The sequence below is a fragment of the Tiliqua scincoides genome, chromosome 4 (genome assembly GCF_035046505.1).
Source record: "Tiliqua scincoides isolate rTilSci1 chromosome 4, rTilSci1.hap2, whole genome shotgun sequence".
Classification (NCBI taxonomy): Eukaryota; Metazoa; Chordata; class Lepidosauria; order Squamata; family Scincidae; genus Tiliqua; species Tiliqua scincoides.
In genome coordinates, this window is record NC_089824.1 from 165,359,917 (window position 1) to 165,378,597 (window position 18,681).

At 43.3% G+C, this 18,681-nt stretch overlaps 1 protein-coding gene across 1 annotated transcript in view; it reads right to left on the reverse strand.

The window, feature by feature from the left end:
• Nucleotides 1-4,803: 4,803 nt before the first annotated feature.
• KDM4A (lysine demethylase 4A) overlaps nucleotides 4,804-18,681 on the reverse strand; it is a 30,103-nt gene continuing 16,225 nt past the window's right edge. The window contains exons 15-22 of the mRNA XM_066623710.1: nucleotides 17,213-17,289; nucleotides 16,137-16,192; nucleotides 15,655-15,763; nucleotides 14,228-14,416; nucleotides 13,699-13,869; nucleotides 12,327-12,446; nucleotides 11,226-11,318; nucleotides 4,804-8,134 (exon numbers count right to left, since the gene is read on the reverse strand). Coding sequence (XP_066479807.1) covers nucleotides 7,994-8,134; nucleotides 11,226-11,318; nucleotides 12,327-12,446; nucleotides 13,699-13,869; nucleotides 14,228-14,416; nucleotides 15,655-15,763; nucleotides 16,137-16,192; nucleotides 17,213-17,289 — 956 coding nt within the window. The 3' untranslated portion in view covers nucleotides 4,804-7,993. The remainder of the gene's footprint in view (nucleotides 8,135-11,225; nucleotides 11,319-12,326; nucleotides 12,447-13,698; nucleotides 13,870-14,227; nucleotides 14,417-15,654; nucleotides 15,764-16,136; nucleotides 16,193-17,212; nucleotides 17,290-18,681) is intronic.

Consider the following 18,681-nt stretch of genomic DNA (forward strand, 5'->3'; position numbering starts at 1 on the left):
GATGCCCTGGGGAGTCATGAAGCACTTGCATTGTAGGCTGCCTGCTCCCTGGCAGGGAGACTGAAGTGTGAGCCTCCAAACAGCAGAAGGCTCATTGTGGTGGGCAGAGCTGCAGCGCATGAAAACCATGTACTGGGAATAGCACTCCCACCTGCCCTTATAATTTTTACTGCCATGTTGTGGCTTATTATGCCCTCCAAACCTGGAAACAGGTGGTGGGGATGTCACTGCATGTTGCCTTTCACACCATTACTACTTTCTTCCAGGTTCCCTGGGCATCGCAAGCTTGGCAAGTTTAAGAAGCGCAGGAGACCTGACTTGAATCTCAAAGCAATTAAAAATATCTCATTTGCCTATGTTTTAAGTCAACATACAGAGACAAAAAACACTATATGTGACTTCTTGACATGGCTACCTCCTGCTGATTCTGAAAATGTATCTTACATGGGAACATGCATCAATAGGGGGAACTGCTATAGCAGAACCAGAGGTGCCAAAAGGCAAGGCCATTTCTGCCTTTTCCCCTAAACACTTCCCATAATCACCATGTGTTTTAAAAAACATTTAATGCAGAAGGTCTGCATTTCACAACTGTGTGCATAGGGGGAGGATGGAAAAACACATTCCTCAAATGTTGCAGGTTGACTGAGCGGAAGCTGCAGGAGCAATCAGCACGTCAGCCAGCATCAATCCTTCTTGGTCTTGAACAGGGTTCCGTAAACCCCAGCATGGGGGCCAAATGTGGCCCGCGGAGAGCCTCTATCCGGCCCGCGGCCAGTCTCTGATCCCGAGAGCCTCTGGCCCAGTTGACCAAACACAACCAGAGTTGCACTTGTGGGGTGGGGGAATGGGGGTCCATTTAAGTGTGCTTTATTTCTTGGGCTGTGTTGGTGCTTGGAGAAATCCTGGACATTTGAGCCCATTTATTCATTCATTCCAGTCATTCATCTAAGTTTCATCTCTAATGTATTAATTTAAATTTTTTTTTCCAGCCCTTGATACCGTGCCAGATATCTGATGCGCCCCTTCAGTCGAAAAGTTTGGAGACCCCTGGTGTAGAATGACTGCCTGTTACAACTTGTGGGAGGTGAGAGAAAACCCAAGGGGATATTATTTTCTGCTATGACTTGTGTGAAAAGGAAGTTTGCTCTGAAGGGAAAGCATACTGCAACAGTATACAGACGCAGCAAGATCTTGGTCCATTAATAGTCTCAGACACAAAGGAATCTAATTTTAGTGGAGCAGCATCTGAACACTGACATAGCTGGTGGTGCAATAGCTGATCAAAACCAGTGAGAGGCTCTTCTGTTGTCTTCACATGAATGTGGATGGAGCAAGAAAAGATACAGGTTGAGTCTCAGTATCTAGGGTTCAGTTCCCAGCATCCATGTGGATACCCAAAATAGCTTTAAAGGAAATCCATTTAAAAAACAATGTCCCTTTGCTCAGCAATTTAAGAACATCCTTTCTACCTTTGTAATGCATGACAGAGGCATCAGGCAGCCAATCATTCTCTTTCCAGACACTTAGAAAAGCTTCACTCTAAGGCAGCAACCCCACCCTTCACCAGGGAAAGAATGCAAAGAAAGGTGATAATCACTTGCATTCTTTCATGTGCTCAGGGGGGAAGAGTGGGGTCCCTTGCCTCAGAGTGAAGCTGGTCTAAGCACCTGGAGAGACAATGATTGTTGGATTGTCTGTCAGCTGCCCTCTCTTGCACTATTGTTAAACCATTTTTTCCTTTAAAGGGCCCTTCTCAACCCCATTGAGATAAAATCATGGGTGAAAAAAAAATCTGTGGATAATTAGGTCATACCTGTATAGCCAGTGTACCCTCCACATGCGCTTCTCTTTCACTTCCTACTCACCTTTCTTCTTCTTGGTGGCAATAGTGTTGGGCCAGATGGATCATGGGCCTGAAGACCCACTGAAGGTTTCTCTCCCCACTTCCAATCCCATCCAGCCCCAGAAATATCCATTGCCTGGCTTTCCCGGAGGGTAAAAACATGGACAATTTAAGGTGGCACAGCCACCGAGAGGAGCGTTCAGTGTTGCTGCTCACTATCATCTGGAAAGCCAGGGCCCAATGGGAAGGTTTAGTGGGAGGCAGTGGCAGCAGTATACTCCTATTTCAGTGGCACCAGTAACACCAAAGAAGGTGTAATCAATTTGCTCCCCTTTTACCTTTCTCAGACAGTCAGCAACTCTCAAGCAGGGATCAGGAGCCCAGTATGAGCCCACTGGAACCTGGCACTGAGACTGCTCTTATTACCATGTTTTAATATATCAACTGCTAAACCCATGCATGCAAAAATGAAGGTAGGTTGCATGCAGTTAGTTCATGGGCACTTTCACTAAAGAAGACAGCAGCAAGCACTCAGAAAGGTTGCTGAGTAACTGTCTTCTACTGGGTCAAGAGACCCAGTTGCTTAATACAGTGCTATATGAATTGCCAGACCATTGGTCCATCTAGCTGAATATTGCTTATACTGACAGGCAGTAGTAATTCAGAATTGGGCTTGTCCCAACCACTTCTGAAGGTGCCCAAATATTGGACCCAGGACCTTTTGCATGCAGAAAAGTACATGCCTAACCACTGAGCTAGTGATACAAAGTGGAGTGTGCACACACACAGAAATCAAGGTCAGTTTGCCAATCAATGTTTACTTGACCCACAACACTATTAGCTTAATCAATGCTGCTTAAACTGAAAACATTATGAAAAAGTGCCTTCACAGTCAGTATCTACTCTCAAACTCCACAAGACCAGCACCCTTTAGAAGTCAGGAAATGAGACATTAGCAGAAGTCTGTCCATCACAATACACACACACAATTAAAAGCAGCTATATACCACTTTTATGTTCTGGATTGAGATGCAAGTGAGGTAATAAACATGTTATTAGAAAAGGGTCAGGCTTCTATAGATCACTAAAACAAAGTCAGAACACATCTGTGTATTATACTGAAACAAAGAACAGGAAATTCAAATTGGAAGTCTCTTAACCAAGGCCACAAACTGACTGATTTAGCAAATACAGTACTAAGGAAGTCTGAGCATCTTGTACCCTAGTCATAAAAACCAGCCTTTCACAAATTATTTCAGGCTAGGAAATCAGCACTAATAACCTACTGTAGATGGGGAGGGGAAGAGTGTTTTTTTTTATTTGTTTGCATTATTTTCTATTACCAGATAAGGGTAGAGAGAGTAGAACAATTTCAGGGTTTCTACTCTCCCCTCTTCACTGAGCTCTGTCAAGAACAGCCTTCTATCTACTTAACACTTTCTGGATCAGAAGATATGGGACTAATTCATATGAGCATCCAAATACCCATTTGAATGCAAATGTAGAACTGTATATCCAACACGCACTGTTTTCACTGGAAAGTACACCCTAATGTAGCTAGGAAGTTCATTTAAGGCATGTATTCAGGTTACTGAAGTCCTTTAGACTGCGAAGCAATTGCCCTTGCTGTATAAAGGACCCTTGAGCAAAGGTTCATATTCTCCATGTGGGCATATATTCTCCAAGTAAATGTTCCTCCTCCTTTGCACCATAGGTTGAATGGAAACAAGGGACTCAGCACTTTGCTTACTTTCAATCAAACTCCTATATCTGGCAGATGAGGCTTACACATGCATTATGTTTTCTGCTACCAATGTTCTGTGACAACCATGTATGCATTGCCCTAACGTCTTGGCTTAAGGGAGCAGCAGATTCCCCCCCCCCAAAAGAAACTTTACTTTGACCTTGTGTGCCTCCAATTTTGCTGCACAGCAAATCCACACTTAAAACAATAGAATTTGAGTCACAGAGCTTGTATCCAGGGCTTATTGGCTCTTCCTAGCCTACCAGTCCTTTATGAAAACATGCCACAAGTGTCTCAGATGGATGTCGTTTTTAAATGATGTAGAACACACTGTCACTAAGCAGCATTGCATGGGTTTGGTGCAAAACACTGCTGAATGCTACAGGCAACATTCAATAGATGCCTGTAAAAATTAAGCAAACTTATTCCAGATTCGCCATCACAGTTATGGTGCTATCAGTGTGTGTGTGTGTGTGTGTGCGCGCGCGTGTGTGCGAGCTGCTTGAAGGCTGGAACAATGCAAGCTTCTGGTAAAGATCAAACTTAGAAAAGATGGATCTTCTACACCAGTGTTTTCAAACTGTGGGCTGGGACCCACTAGGTGGGTCACAAGCCAGTTTCAGGAGGATCCCCATTCATTTCAAGGTGTACGTATTTTATTTTAATATATTAGACTTGATGCTACCCTGATATGTGACTGCATTTGGCAAAATGTGACAGATCTGTACTTTTAACAGGCTATTGAATGGAGCTTATTCCTGGCTAAGTGTGGATAAAATTGCAGCCTTTGGGATGTCTGGGGAACTTTTGAATAAATTTTTAAACTTAATTCTTATTGTATACTTTTATTTTACTGCCTTAGTTGATTTGATTTGATTGTATGGAGTGTTAAAATTTTTCCTGCTTGATGACATCACTTTCGACCATGACATCATTTCCAGGTTAATGGCATCACTTATGGTGAGCCCCTACAGATTGTTATTCTAAAAAGTGGGTCCCAGTGCTAAAAAGTTTGAGAACCACTGCTCTACACAAATAATTTGAACATTTATTTACTGAAAAAAATCTGGGATGGTTTCTAGGGTAGGATGGGAAGGAAACGTGAGTAGATTCAAACACCCTTAATAAGAGTAACTAGAAAATATACACAGAAGACTGAGAACCCAAGACAGATACAACTCTAGTAGACGGCAGTATAATGAAAGACACAAGGTTTTTAAAGTTAAAGTGTTTCAGATTTAATCAGTTGATTCTAGTCTGAAATTATATTACTAGATCAGGTTGAAAACAATACATAAAAGCTGCCTATCCTGTATCCATCTCACATAGCATTCCAAAAATTAGCATAACTGCAGACAGGTCAGAAATTATTGGAGTCCACTTACAGAAGGGGAATTATGAGCAGATCATGTCCATGTCACATAGCTCAGACACCTTTTTGCTGTCCATACTTAGCCCACTCCCCCCACTATACAGGGATCTGTATTTAAAGTGAGGGAAAAGCTAAGCTATGGAGTTCGCAAAGGTTGATTAAAAGGTAAGAAGGAAGAATGGGCATTTACCATTGTTATTGCATCTCCAGACACAAAACAAGCCAATAGTCACATCATTGGGGGACTTTTGCTTTGCAATTATACTGATTTTGTACACCGACTCAAGATTAAATGCTGTTCATTGATCACAGCAACACCAGTCCTGACTCCCCTACTTCAGGAAGGAACAGGGTGACATGGGGGAGAGAACACTTTTGAGTAATTTCTGGACAGTATCCTTAGAATTTAGAGAACATGTGCTTGTCCAGCCACTATGCATAAGCTTTTACATAGTGTCTGAACTATTTAAACTGTGAACTGTGTCCATTTACACATTTATTCTGTAGCAATCTAATGTCACCTCCCCCCCATGAGAAGAATCATTTTCAGAGAGACAGCTCATGTCAACCTTGACATGATTCATAATAGGTTCAGAAAAGCCCTAAAACACAAGCTACACTTTAAGAACATTTTAATCCAGTAACTAATGCCTTCTAAGATTTGATTTTCAATTAGAGGGCATATGGGGACAAGAGCACTAGGAAAATCTCCCTCATTTTGTGATCTTAGTGTAAAAATTCAGTTTTAAAATTGATACAGAAAAGCCCATATCACTGGGGCATAATAGCAAGCCAGCCACTGTTGGCTCAAAACAGGACAATACAAAGGTTTCAGTATGTATCATGTTACACAGCTGAATGCCACTGTAAAGAGGCCATGTAAGCACAATCTTTCCTGTCTCAGGATGTCAGAAATGCCAGCTGGGATAGCAACAGCCTCCAAGTCAGAAAGAGAGTGTGTGGCGTTTCTGCTTATGAATATGAATGTCCCTGAGGGAATCAGAAGAATACTGACAGAGGGAGTATATTACCCAAAGTGACCTTTGCCTAAAAGAGTTCCAAAAATATACACTTGCCTACCTTCTCAGGTGGCATATGCTACTTGATAAAGGGAGGGAAGGAGAATGGGATATGGAGCAAAAACAAGACACATTTTAGGTAGTTCAGTGTCCCTCAAAAGGCAGATTCATACTCTTGGGGAGGCATTACCCTTCACAAGTTCACCAAGGAAAAGTAGAGATGTGAACCTCCAGCTCCATTTGTAATTACCATTCTGAATGGTAATGCTGTATGTGCAGTGAGAACAGAAGATATTCTACATACACTGTGCTTCTGAAGAAAATAACCCACTCCTGAAAAGACTAGCCACCTTCCAACTCTTCATTAATACACCAAACAGTTTAATACTGGTTATAAAGGTTTATACGTCTCTTCGTGGTCCAGACTACCTCAGCATGCACCCAGGATTCCAGTTCGTAAGATGGAGGTCTTAAGCCTGTGCCAGAATGAGGTCTTAAGCCTGTGTGAGCTTCTGGGATGCAAAGCAATTTGGGATCAACCAATTGCTATACAAAAGCTTACAATTTACACTGCATAGTCGATCTAGAAGTAGTGGCTCTACCCTAAAAATGGATTGTTTTGTAAAATTTGCAACAAGTATACCATCTATAAAAGTCTATTATATGGCATCCTTGTGCAATAAGACAAATAACTTTATAGAGGGTAAGGATACCAAACTCTTTGCTAGACCAACCAGTAAACACAAAAGAACATTTATCTTCTACAAATCAGATGATATGGGCGCATTCAGGATGGCATGGATGTAGACAAGGGTACATTTATATCTAGAGGAGGAGAAACAGCTTTTTCTTTTTTTAAAAAAACAAATCTGAATGGAAATTGTCCTCAGGGCTACAGGGCAATAGCCCCTCTTGAAATCATACCTCAACCTTCCCCTTCCCCCCCCCCCCGTCTCTCCCTCCAAGAGGGCAGGACTCAATACACACATGTCCTGCTGCTACTTTTATCTGCATGTTTTGGGGTAAGAGCAGCACAGAACTCCCTAAACGGAAATATCAAATAATGCTGACCTTTAACAAGTCATTTCATGAACACTCTAACTGTAAATCAGACACCCCACAAGCTGGAGCCATTTCTAGAAAGATGAAACCATGATCATTTTCCAAGGCATTCTTTCTACACTCCTGAGCCTGACTTCTTGCCTTCTCTGGAGGAACAGAGCCCTGAAATCCCTGCAGACCTTATTGCCTTAATAATGGGTACTTCCCAGGATTCTCTTCCTGGGGAATGCATGGTGCTAAATGGCTCCAAACAGTTTCCTATTACATAGGCACATACTATTACAATTAAACGCATGAGTAAATAAGTCTCTGAATATAAAATAGGGACAAAAACATAATCAAGAGGTTCAAGAAGTTGGGACTAAAGGAAGCTAATCCGTTTAACTCTTCAGCCCATGTGACTCTGCCTCAGAGAGGTGATGCTTAAAAAAAAAACACGTGCTCATGACAAAAAACAGGGTTATAAATATAAAAAGGGATTCATTGTCAAGCACCAGTAACATTGCCAGCGTTGCACAGGAGTAGCAAGTTGGGAAATGCCCCCAGAATCAGATACTTTTCCAGAAGATGGGGGTTCATCCATAGTCCTGCAGCTGCCTGTGTTGCTCCTTACGGAGATGTTGAAAAGCTTTGCCTCTGGCAGAGAATTCACACTGCATAAAGAAACTCATTGCCAAAAGGTGGAGTCCTCAAGCTGATGTGGACCAACTGGTTTGCAAAAATTGGAAGTGCTCCCTAATTCCAGAAACAGAATCTGCCACAGTTAGGACAGTAAAGTGGTCTCTGTTCCATTATCTGAGAACCACCTTCCAGTTTGTGCAGAACTGAATTAGTTTGTTTCTTTAAAAAAAACCAAAAACACCTGGATGTGAAGAGAGTCTGTTTGGCCTCTGCTGTGCTGGAGGGTGAGGATCCACCTGGAGGTGGGCAGTGAATCCTGCTGCCAGCTGCTACTCCATAATAGCCCGGTATAATGCAGGCTCAATATAATCCTCACGGTAGCGTGAATTAATCACCCTTTGTCTTTTCCTCTCTTGTTTGACCTCCTTCTCTGTGAAGATCTCTGTGAAGCGCATGTCGGAGGCAACAGACTGAAGAAAAAAAATCAAAGCAAGGTGGTTATCAAAAAAGTAGCATCCACATTCTCTATTAGAGGTGACCTAAATTCTTATGACATTTATCTCCTGACTTTCTTCCATCATGAAACTCAGGGTGGCATACATGGGCTTCCCATCCTGTCACAGACATGATCTATTGGGCACAGTAAAGGCCTTTCATTTAAAAAAATTCTTTTTTGCCTGTATGTAGTGGGTCTGGAAGCTTTTTATATGGCCAGTAAGGCTTAGAGATTCCTCACTTTATTAATAATAGATAGATAAATAAATACCATCACCACCACTATAGTTGATGCTCCTCAAAAGGATAGATTTTTGAACAAAAGGCTATAAATATATAAGCACACAGTTGATCCAATTTCGATTTCAAATCTCAACACACATACAGCGTTTGCAAGCATACTTGAAGGGCCCTGTGTATTCTGCAATTTTGCCCAAATGGAATACTATTTGCTACTGGATGTAGGATACAGTAGCTAGATATTCTAAGCTTCTCATAAAGAAGTGTTTGTAGCACTTATGTCTGTGAAGATAAACTTGACAATATGCAAGAAACATGCTTAGCAAAATTTAAGCAGCCAGGTGGGGAGGCCCAAGTAGGCCTTCTAAATGGGCAGGATGTAAGTATCTAGGGCAGTGGTGGCGAACCTATGGCACGCGTGCCAGAGGGGGCACTCAGAGTCGTCTCTGTGGGCACTCGCTGAGTCAGGCAGCCTGGAGAGGGGCGCTGAAGCTGCGTGTGTCATTTTAAGAAAAGGGAGGCTTTTTCCCAGCCTGTGTGGGGAGGGCAGGCTGCTTCCCTCTGCCCCCTGAGCTCACTGCCCTCCTCTCCCTTGGCTCTGTTGCTGCCCCCACCTGCCCTGCCTTTGTTTCCCTTTTAAATTTTGCCCACTCTGCAGGCTTAAGGTCCGTTTTTTCCTTTCCCCAAGTCTCCAGCAGGCTCCTGGCTTTTTCTGTTGGAATGGCTCAGGGCCCTTCACTGGCTGACCACCAGCCAATCCTGGGCCACCCTCCTTCTCAGCCATTGCAAGCCTTTGCAGCCCGCCTTTCCTGAGCAGCTCCCCACAGCTCCAGGAGGCTTCTCCTCCACAGTAGAGGTACAGCTGGGGGTGAGCAATGCAGCCAGAGACAAGTCCTGTGTATCTACTCAGCAGTAAGCCCCATTACAGTGGATGAGGCTTACTCCCAGGAAGGAGTGCCTGGGATTGGAGCCTGTGTGTCTACTCAGAAGTAAGCCCCATTACAGTGGCTGAAGCTTACTCCCAGGAAAGAGTGGCTGGGATTGCAGCCTTGGAGCCTGCTGCTCTGTGTGCCTACTCAGAAGTAAGCTCCATTAGAGTCAATGAGGCTTACTCCTAGGAAAGAGTGGCTGAGATTGCAGCCTTAGAGCCCATTTCTGTGGGTGAGGCTTTTAAAAAAAATATGTATTTTCTTGTTTGAGAAAATGAGCAGTGGCAAGGTCTTGCAGCCACCCCCTCCCTGCCAGTATTTCTTTACCCAGCATGCAATTAGTCTGTGGAACTCTTTGCCACAGGAAGCAGTGATGACAACTTGCCTGGATGCCTTTAAGAAGGGATTGGACAAATTTCTAGAGGAAAAGTTCATTACAGGTTACAAGTAATAGTAGGTAAAAGATGTTAATGTATGAGTTATTTTTTCTAAACTAAAACATCAGTATTCAGGTTAAATTGCCGTGTTGGCACTTTGCGATAAAAGTAAGTGGGTTTTGGGTTGCAATTTGGGCACTCGGTCTCTAAAAGGTTCGCCATCACTGATCTAGGGCATCGAGACACCCTAGCCTGAGGGTCCCGGTCTCTTTCCCCTTAAGGGGCGGGGGCAGCCAGGAGGCAGCGGCACAATCTGCAGGATCGCACCATTCAGTGGGGCTGCAGGGAGCCCTGTGTGACCTTCAGCAGCGTTCCCCAGGTCAGGGAAAGTGAGAGTGGGGTGATCGCGCCTCGCCTCTGCTAAACTGGAAGCGGAGCGCGATCGTTCCACTTTCCCATCTGACAGGGCTGCAGGGACTGGGGTGCACCCTCCAGTCCCTGCAGCAGCCGTCCCTGGATGCGGGGAGCCGTGCGTGAGTGCCTGCAGGGCTCTCCAGGTCAGAGAAAGTGAGAGTGGAGAGATCATGCTCCGCTTCTGGTTTTGGGGAGGCAGAGTGTGATCTCTCCACTCTCACTTTCCCTGACCTGGGGAGCCCTGCAGGCACTTGCGCACGGCTCCCCACACCCAGGGACAGCTGCTATAGGGACTGGAGGGTGCACTCCCGTCCCTGCGGCCCCCTGAGCGATGCGATCCTGGGGATCATGTTGCTGCCTTCCACCTGCCCCCTGCAAAGACTTACTGCGGGTTTCAAACTCCCTGAGAATTTGAAAACTGCAGCACTAGGGAGATGCAGGTTGAGTCTCAGCATCCTGGAGGGTTCTGTTCTAGGAACCTCCACAGATGATGATCTTCAGTTAAACAAAAGCAATTAAAAAACCCTTTAGGCAGCAGTTTAAAAACAGCCTGCTTACCATGGTAATAGGGCAGGTAGGTAATCTTCCCCCCCCCCACTTTGTTTCAGCTGGTAGGTTAGACCCCTCTCTTTCTCCCCAGCAGCAAAAGAATGCAAAGTGAAAATCAGTTCCTATTTGCTTTGCATTCCTTCCTGTGGGCATGCTCCAGGGGGAAGGGAGGGGTCTGCCTCCCAGCAGAAAGGAAGCTGTTCTAAGCCCCAGAGAGAGAGAGAGAGAGAGATTGCCTGCATGCTGTGTTACCATGGTATTTTAAGCCATTAACAATTGCCTAAAGGGATGTTTAATTTAAATGACCAACCTCATTTGTGCCTTAGGTTATACCTATACTAGTAATCCTATTTGAACTTATATATGAATATATGAACTTAATTTAAGAAATGTAGCATATTAGAAGCATGAAAGATTACCTGTGCCTCAGGCATTCTGGAAAAAAAAAAAAGAATACCAATCACAGAAGAGAGAGGACCAATACTCAAGCATCAGACCTCTATTTGAATTCTGTAAGAAGAACTATATGGATAAATTTCCTCCACTCCTTGACTCACCAGCCTTGACTTGACCCTCTTGGGAAGCTCTTCATTAAGTGTGTACACATCGTCCCTTTTTGCCATCAGTTGGGATCCATCTTCAAACTCCACCTAGACCCAGAAAAGTCAGAAATCAGTTGAGAACAGCCAGCACACCCATGACTCATGCATTCTTGAATTCAGGACAATCCCATCTTCTCCTCTGCCCCAATATCATGGAACTCTGAACAGAATGCTTTTGCAACACGCATCAGCGTGGTGGCTGTAAATTTAAATTTGTCACAGGTTAAATTTGTCACAACAGCTATTTGTGTCTTACTATTGTTGCACCATTGAGAGTGTCCTAACCTATGATATCTTGGTGTGGTATGGAAATTGCTCTGCAGGGGACAACCTTCATCTACCAGCTTTGGAGGACATCTATACATCTCGCTGTTTGCAGAAGTCACATAGTATTCTGAGAGACCCCTTCCATCCGGCTCATAAGTTCTTTGAATTGTTGCCTTCGGGTAGATGATACAGAACTATTAGAGCACGCACCACACGATTCCTGAACAGTTTTTATCCCACAGCCATAATTACGTTGAATAAGGTGATATAGTTGTTACCATGCTCCTGGGCATTATGGTCTGTTATACTGTTTTTATATTATGATGCATGTTGTATAGAATGTGTGGGTGAGTGTGATTGTTGGAATTGTATATATTTATGCTTGTATCTCAAAGGTGCATAAATTTTGTTGTGCTGTAGCACAATGACAATGAAGTTACTACTACTATAAAACTCCAGCTAACTGCAGGAAACAGGGACTGGGAAAGTATTTGTGCAGGTGGGCCGCAACCACCTGTTTAACAAGTCTGAAGAGTCATACAAAGAGCCAACTCCACCAAGGCACCTTTCACAGGAATTACTTATTAACCTACATAATACTAGTTACGCTACAGCACTCATCTATCCCATGTGCAAATGTCAATTTGAACAAGGGTTGACACCCCCAAATTACTGCATCTTAATCCATTTTTGCCCGGCCCACAGGTGAACACATTTGATCTCTGTTGTGTATATGCAATGTTGGCAGAAATGGCTTAAACATACAAAACAAGAAGAGTTGCCCTCTACCTGGTACATCTGGATAACATGAGAGGCCACAAAGGTGGCTCCATAGACCTGACCATCTGTCCATCTCACTTGAACAACTTCCCCTCCGGCTGGAGGACCAAGCTGGAGGCAATCTCGACTCTGTTCAAGAGAAAAAATTTGAGGAAGATAAACACATACTGACAAACATGCAGAAGGAACACTTTGCCAAGAATAGTGGTTCCCAAAGTCCTACTATTTGTGTATTAGTATTTGTGGAGAAGAAGGGGCAGCAACACAATTGGTATGATTGTGTAGCTGCTGGGGAGGGAAGGATTTTTTACACCTACCTGGGGGTCGCTATGCTTATCTGGAAATCTACAGGAAATCTACAAGCCCCTCTGTATCAGGAAATCAGATTATCAGGAAATCTACAAGCCCCTCTGTAGCCCTCCCAGCAGCTCCAAACTTCCTTGAAAAAGAAAAAAAGTCACTTCCTGTTTTTGTTGCAGAACCAGAAGTGGATTTTTTTTTCTTTTCACTGAAGATGGCTGCAGAGGGAGTCACAAGTTCCCTGGATCCTCCAGACAGCCATAGCTATCATAGCCAGGTAAGTATAAAAAACCCTTCCCAGTAGCAACACAATCATCTAAATCATGTTTCTGCCGATTTCTGGGGCCACTCGCCTTAAAGGGAAGTGGTCCATTTCCACTTCCCCTGGTGGGTAGCGACCCACCAGTTTGAGAACCACTGGCCTAATAGTCCCAGCCTCCAGCACAATGGGCACATGGAGGCAGGAAGGAGAGGCAGGAGGCATCGCAGGTAAGTGGAATTTCTGTTCTCTTCTAGCCTGGTACTAGAAATAAAGCCTGGACTTCACATTACAGACATAATATTTCTGCCTTGAAATGATTTTCAAGATGTCCCAACTCCAGCTATGTCCCAACTCCATATCTAGCCTGACATGGCTGCTCTGAGGTATAAGGCCGAGTCTAGCTAATTTGCCACAGTAGTTTGCCCTCTATGACCATAACTTTATCTCAACAGAACAGATGAATTTTTGGCAATAACATGAATAGCCTTCTATCCCCAACATTTGAGACTTGTGCTGCCACCACAGTTTTCTCCCCTAGTATTATTTGGCCTCCTCAAAGTTGCTAATGGCACCAATAGTGTATTCAGCAGGGCAGGGGAAACTGAGGGAGACAGAGAGATTTCTGAAGCAAAAGTAATACAGCCTTAACCACTACATTCAGAGTTTATATGCTGCAGCTCAAAGGGATAGGTTGAGCCCTGTCCAAATGCTTTAGAGATTCAGCAGAACAGAAACATTTTAGCAATATGACCATCTAGGAAAATGTTCTATTGAACTTTACGCCCTCTAATGGAAAGGATTTCTTACAACATAGCATACCACAATGTCTTCTGGGTATAGGTTATCACTGAAGGAACCGTCATCAAAATTGACCTCATAAAACGTTTCCTTGGTCAGGTTGATCACTTCACACTGGTAAAAACGCCCATTCTTGTGCTTGCTGATCACAGGCTGTCCCACAACAAGATCTTGTAGGGCAGCTTTGGCTCGCTGAAGAGAGAGAGAGCGCACGCTACAGTCAAGTCTTTCATATGAAACCCAAGCTGGAGATTTAGCCCCCAGAATGTTTTCAAGCCTGCACATGGAAGGTTGCCCAGAGAGCAAAGGGCTTCCAATGCATTTTATGAATTGCCCTGCCCAAAGAAGTCTACTATCCTAGTCTAGTGATTGAAATGAAGACTCCTGTAATTTTTTTTCCAGGATTCTAAAGTTCAGCAACTTTTCTTCCAAAATAGCATAACTTTTTGCTGCTAATGCATGCATTTGAGGCAGATCAAGAAGTTCATGGATCAGCATGCAATAAATTCTAGTAATGTCCAAGCTCAATCCCATAACCTGCACTGCTTACCTCTGCCTGGGATGGGATCTTATGCCTGAAGCAAGTAATGAAGACCACGAAAGGCCAGTCATCCGGCTGCATCATTACTCCAGCTGCCTGGGCACAGCTGACATGGAAGGATGTAGGGCAGCGGCCATGAGAACACTGCACGCAACAGCCAGCAATTCTCTTCCGCCGCTTTTTGCAGAAGACACATTTCTACAAATAGACAAGTTCAAGATTGCAATCGAGATGTTTCAGGTCAAAAGAAATTACATGACATGATACCAATATCTTCCAACCAGGAAAGATACACTGATCCATAGCAAATCTGGCTTGGCAGTTGATTTTTTGCACTTTGGAGGAGGACAGAGGGTTTTGAACTAGCAACTGAACAGGAGAATGCACATCTGTGTGACATCAACTGCACATTTTAAAGAAACACATCTGACAATGGAAGCAGATCTTACAAAGATTAAGAGAACAAAGCAGATGAGCAAAAGTCAATAGGCTGTGGCAATACCTGCTGTTTCCTATTGTCAAATATTTGAATGGAGGGAATCTTCAAATGCTTGGATTCTGTTCATACTACCACACTACACTGAACTGAATAATTTGAGGTACGTATGACTAAAACTATCAGTGCTATCCTATTTTTGGGTGTTCCCTAATAGATTGAGGCTGGAATCCTATATACCCTTACCTGGGAGTAAGTCTTGTTGAACAACAATGCTGAAGCTAATCAAGTCTGGACCTGACATGGGTACGCTACATAATCAGCTATGAGTTCCTTAGGAAAAGGAAGGATATAAATGCAGCACATAAATACATTTCATAGACAACAGAGATCATAAAGAATATTGCCAGGGAAAGAACTAAGGTTAATGAACCTGAACCCACAGGGAGTACTGTAGTTCATCCAAGAGTGCCCTCATGTTGCTCTCTGTATGCTGCTGGCAACACAACTGTAATGGTTATGAAGAGACAAGGAACATGGTTCCCAATTCTCAATTAGAGTTGATGCAGTGTAGCATAGTACCCATGACTGAGAGTTGCAAGTCCCTGGTTCAAATCTTACCTCAGTTGCAAATTCATTGAGGAGCCTTTGGCAAGGTACCACTTAGTTTTAACCTCATACTTGAAATATTAAAATACTAGCCTGGTTTACAGAGCTGTTGCAAGGTTTACTGAGATAATCTATGTGAAATGCTGCAAACATCTAAAAGGCACAGCCTACATGTTAAATATTCCATCTTTGTACTGTACAACAGATTTTGTCTCTCTGATCTCAGCCTAGCTTCATACACCGAGTTTACTATATATAAATTGTTGGATTGTCTAGCATGTGTCTTCTTGTTCTGAATGTCTTCCTTTCCCTTGCTTAGCTGATCCAGGATTCCCTTAAAAGCATGAGACCACTGCACAATTCAGAGGCACAGAACTATTTGTTTCCTTACCAGCCGGAACCGTTGCAGAGGTATTTTGCTGACATCTACTGGACTGCGCTCTGCAATGTTCACAAACTTGGCCTCCAAGACTGCCACAGCACACATCACATGAACCCACCTGACAAAATCAGAAGACTAGGAATCAGCACATGGTTATGAAAGATGAGGAGAGAGGTCGCAATAGATGAAGAAATTTTGATACTGGTGAAGAATCTGAGACCAGCAGAGAAAAACGTCCTCCAGGACAAGGTGCAGGCAACCATAGGTATGTTACGAACTCCCAACTAACCCTGCACCAAGACCTGACCTAAGCAGAAGGCAGCTATGAACACTATAACCCTTGAAATAAGCACTGGTCTCAGCCTCACCACCATGCTCTTTTCTATGCATAAATGAAACATATCACTGCCATTCCATCACAATGCTATTTTTGGTTCAGAAACACTTAAGGTAAAAAAACTCTGCATACATGGCTACCTCTGGAGACTCACTTGTTGTCATTGGCTTTTTGAAGCGCACCTCCTCGAAGTGAGCACAAACAGCAATCCTGAAAGAGAAGAAAAAAGTCACATTACCAGAATGAAGTCACTTAATACCATCCTTTAATACCAAGCTTTGAACAGAAACCTTTTTTCTGTTCTCCAATCAAACAAGAGCTCTGTGCTGCACGCTGTTAAAAGCTAATTACCTCAAAGTGTGTCAAATGATTTTGCCTATGAAGGGAATCTCAACCTAGTGGAGCTAATAAGCTAGAGCTGTATGAAACCTGCAGGGATAGAAGGCCTACTAAATTGCTACATCGGGCAACATGCATTTAAGTAGATGTAATTAAGGAAGAACTGCAGATTTCTCCTACAGTGGAAATTGGAGGCAGAGGTGAACTCTACCCTGTTCAGGTGAATGCTTAGAAGTGAACAGCATCCTATCCAACAGGCTGCTAATTCAAATATGCACAGCAGTGGCTCTTGCAGACTAGGTTCCTATATCAAATATTATGCCTATAGGCTGAACAAGTCAGGCAAGCCAAGATAGACCAGGAAAACATCACATTTCACCTAGCAGCACCTTACATAGAACACTGTTCTCTAAGCTAGCAAACACTGATGCAAGACTACAGGATACACAACCATTCTCATCAAGTACCACAGCACAATCATTTTAAAAAAGAACACGACTGTCGGAAATGATGCACTACCTCATTCAGGAGAGCTACCACCTGGGTATGTATTGCTCTCTTAGTAAGTTCCAGTATGATGTTCTGCATCTTAGGACTGACTTTTGAAAGATTACCATAGATAAACACAGAACTATATTTTCTAGGTGAAAATAAATCAACCCTGCAATTTTTCAGGAAATAATTCCACAAGTGAGCTCATTCAAACGATTCTATGAACTCTTCTTTGCATTCCAATGAGCACTTTCAAATGTTGGATATATGTAGAAAACATGCAAAAAGCCAACCGATGGATGCAAATGTTACAGACTGGTTCCAACCATACTGAGTTCTGGTCCATGCAGATGTGCAAGATATTTTTAGGCAATACTGCACCATTCTAGGTCTTCTTACCTCTTCTAGAGCATTAGCTTTGCATCTGGAGCATTTCCAGTCCTCAGTTGCTTTCTCCGGAGCTACTCCATAACAACCTAACAAACAAAAAGAGAAAAGACAGACAATGGGTCAGAACAGGCCCATTCAGAAGATACAGGGAGCAATGACTTCATTGTGATTTGTTTCAGAAGTCAAGATTGGTGTTGCAGATAATCACAAAATCCTGGCTTATTCCTTCTCATACTAGTTTACTTTGATTCTACCCCACCCCCATCTTCCCAGAAAGTTTTCAGATGAAATTTCAAGTTCCTTGTTTCTTCTGGATACTGGTAAAACACAGGCCTGTCAGTTATACTTTTGCCATTTGCCTGGGAAGAAAAAAGCCAATCAGCTAGCTTTCTGAACATTTCTACCAGTGAGAAATATGAAGTACAATTCTATTCACCTTCTAAAAAAAGTTAACTGATCCTTGCCCATTCTCTACAATTACAGAAATGCCCCAGCACCCACAGTTAGATGAAACTGTGGATATGAAGGATGCACCCCGTCCTCCACTCCCCTCACCTCCACAGGGTCTTCTGAACCCCACACACACATCAGCAGACCTCAGAATGGCTGTTTAGGCCAAAAAAGTCACTTCCACTTTTTTCTTCTCCAGCCCTCTTAATGCCTTTTAAAGGCATAAAAAGGTCACTTCCAGTTATTTTTGGCCTAAACAACCATTCTCAGGTCACAGACTCAGAAGACCCTCAGGAAGTGAGGGGAGCACAGTTCCCCTTGTCTCCAAAGGGTGTGGGGGGGGGAACTAACTGAAACCAAAAGATAAGGGATTCAAAGATATGAAGGCCCCCCATACTGAAATGGGCACTCCACCTGAAATAATCAGTTAGTTGAACGTCCTGGATCAGACAATCAAATCATAATTATATTTTAATAATTAAAAACCATAACTCTATATGCTACCTGAATCAACTCAACATGAAAAGAAACAGCAGTACAGTCACTGTTCCATCTGTTGCTCAAGCCCTATTGTTAAAGTGAGTGGGGAGAGAGAGAGTGTGATACATGACAGAGTGTGCATGCAAGAGAGAGATCTGCTATGTCTTTGTGTGCTCTGGTTTTACAATGTGAACAGATCAACAATTGTTCATTTTCCAGTTATCCCACAGCACAATCCTATGCATGACTACTCAGAAGAGTCCCAATGTGTTCAATGAGACTTACTCCCAAGAAAGTGAACAAGATTGCAGCCTCATTGACAAAAAACATTCCATTTTCTTTAAAATTCTGTTCAAGTCACTGTGAATTTAAGGCATCTCTGCAATTCTTAATTCCTTCTCTGCTTATAAAGCCAAATAGCTATGAGCTGCAGTGCCCCCACCTTCCCTCATTTTAACTTAGGCCAGGAGTGGGCAAACCCTAGCCCTCAGCCCAAATGCAGACCTCAGAGTCCCCCAATCCAGCCTGCAGGGAGCCCCCAGTCTCCA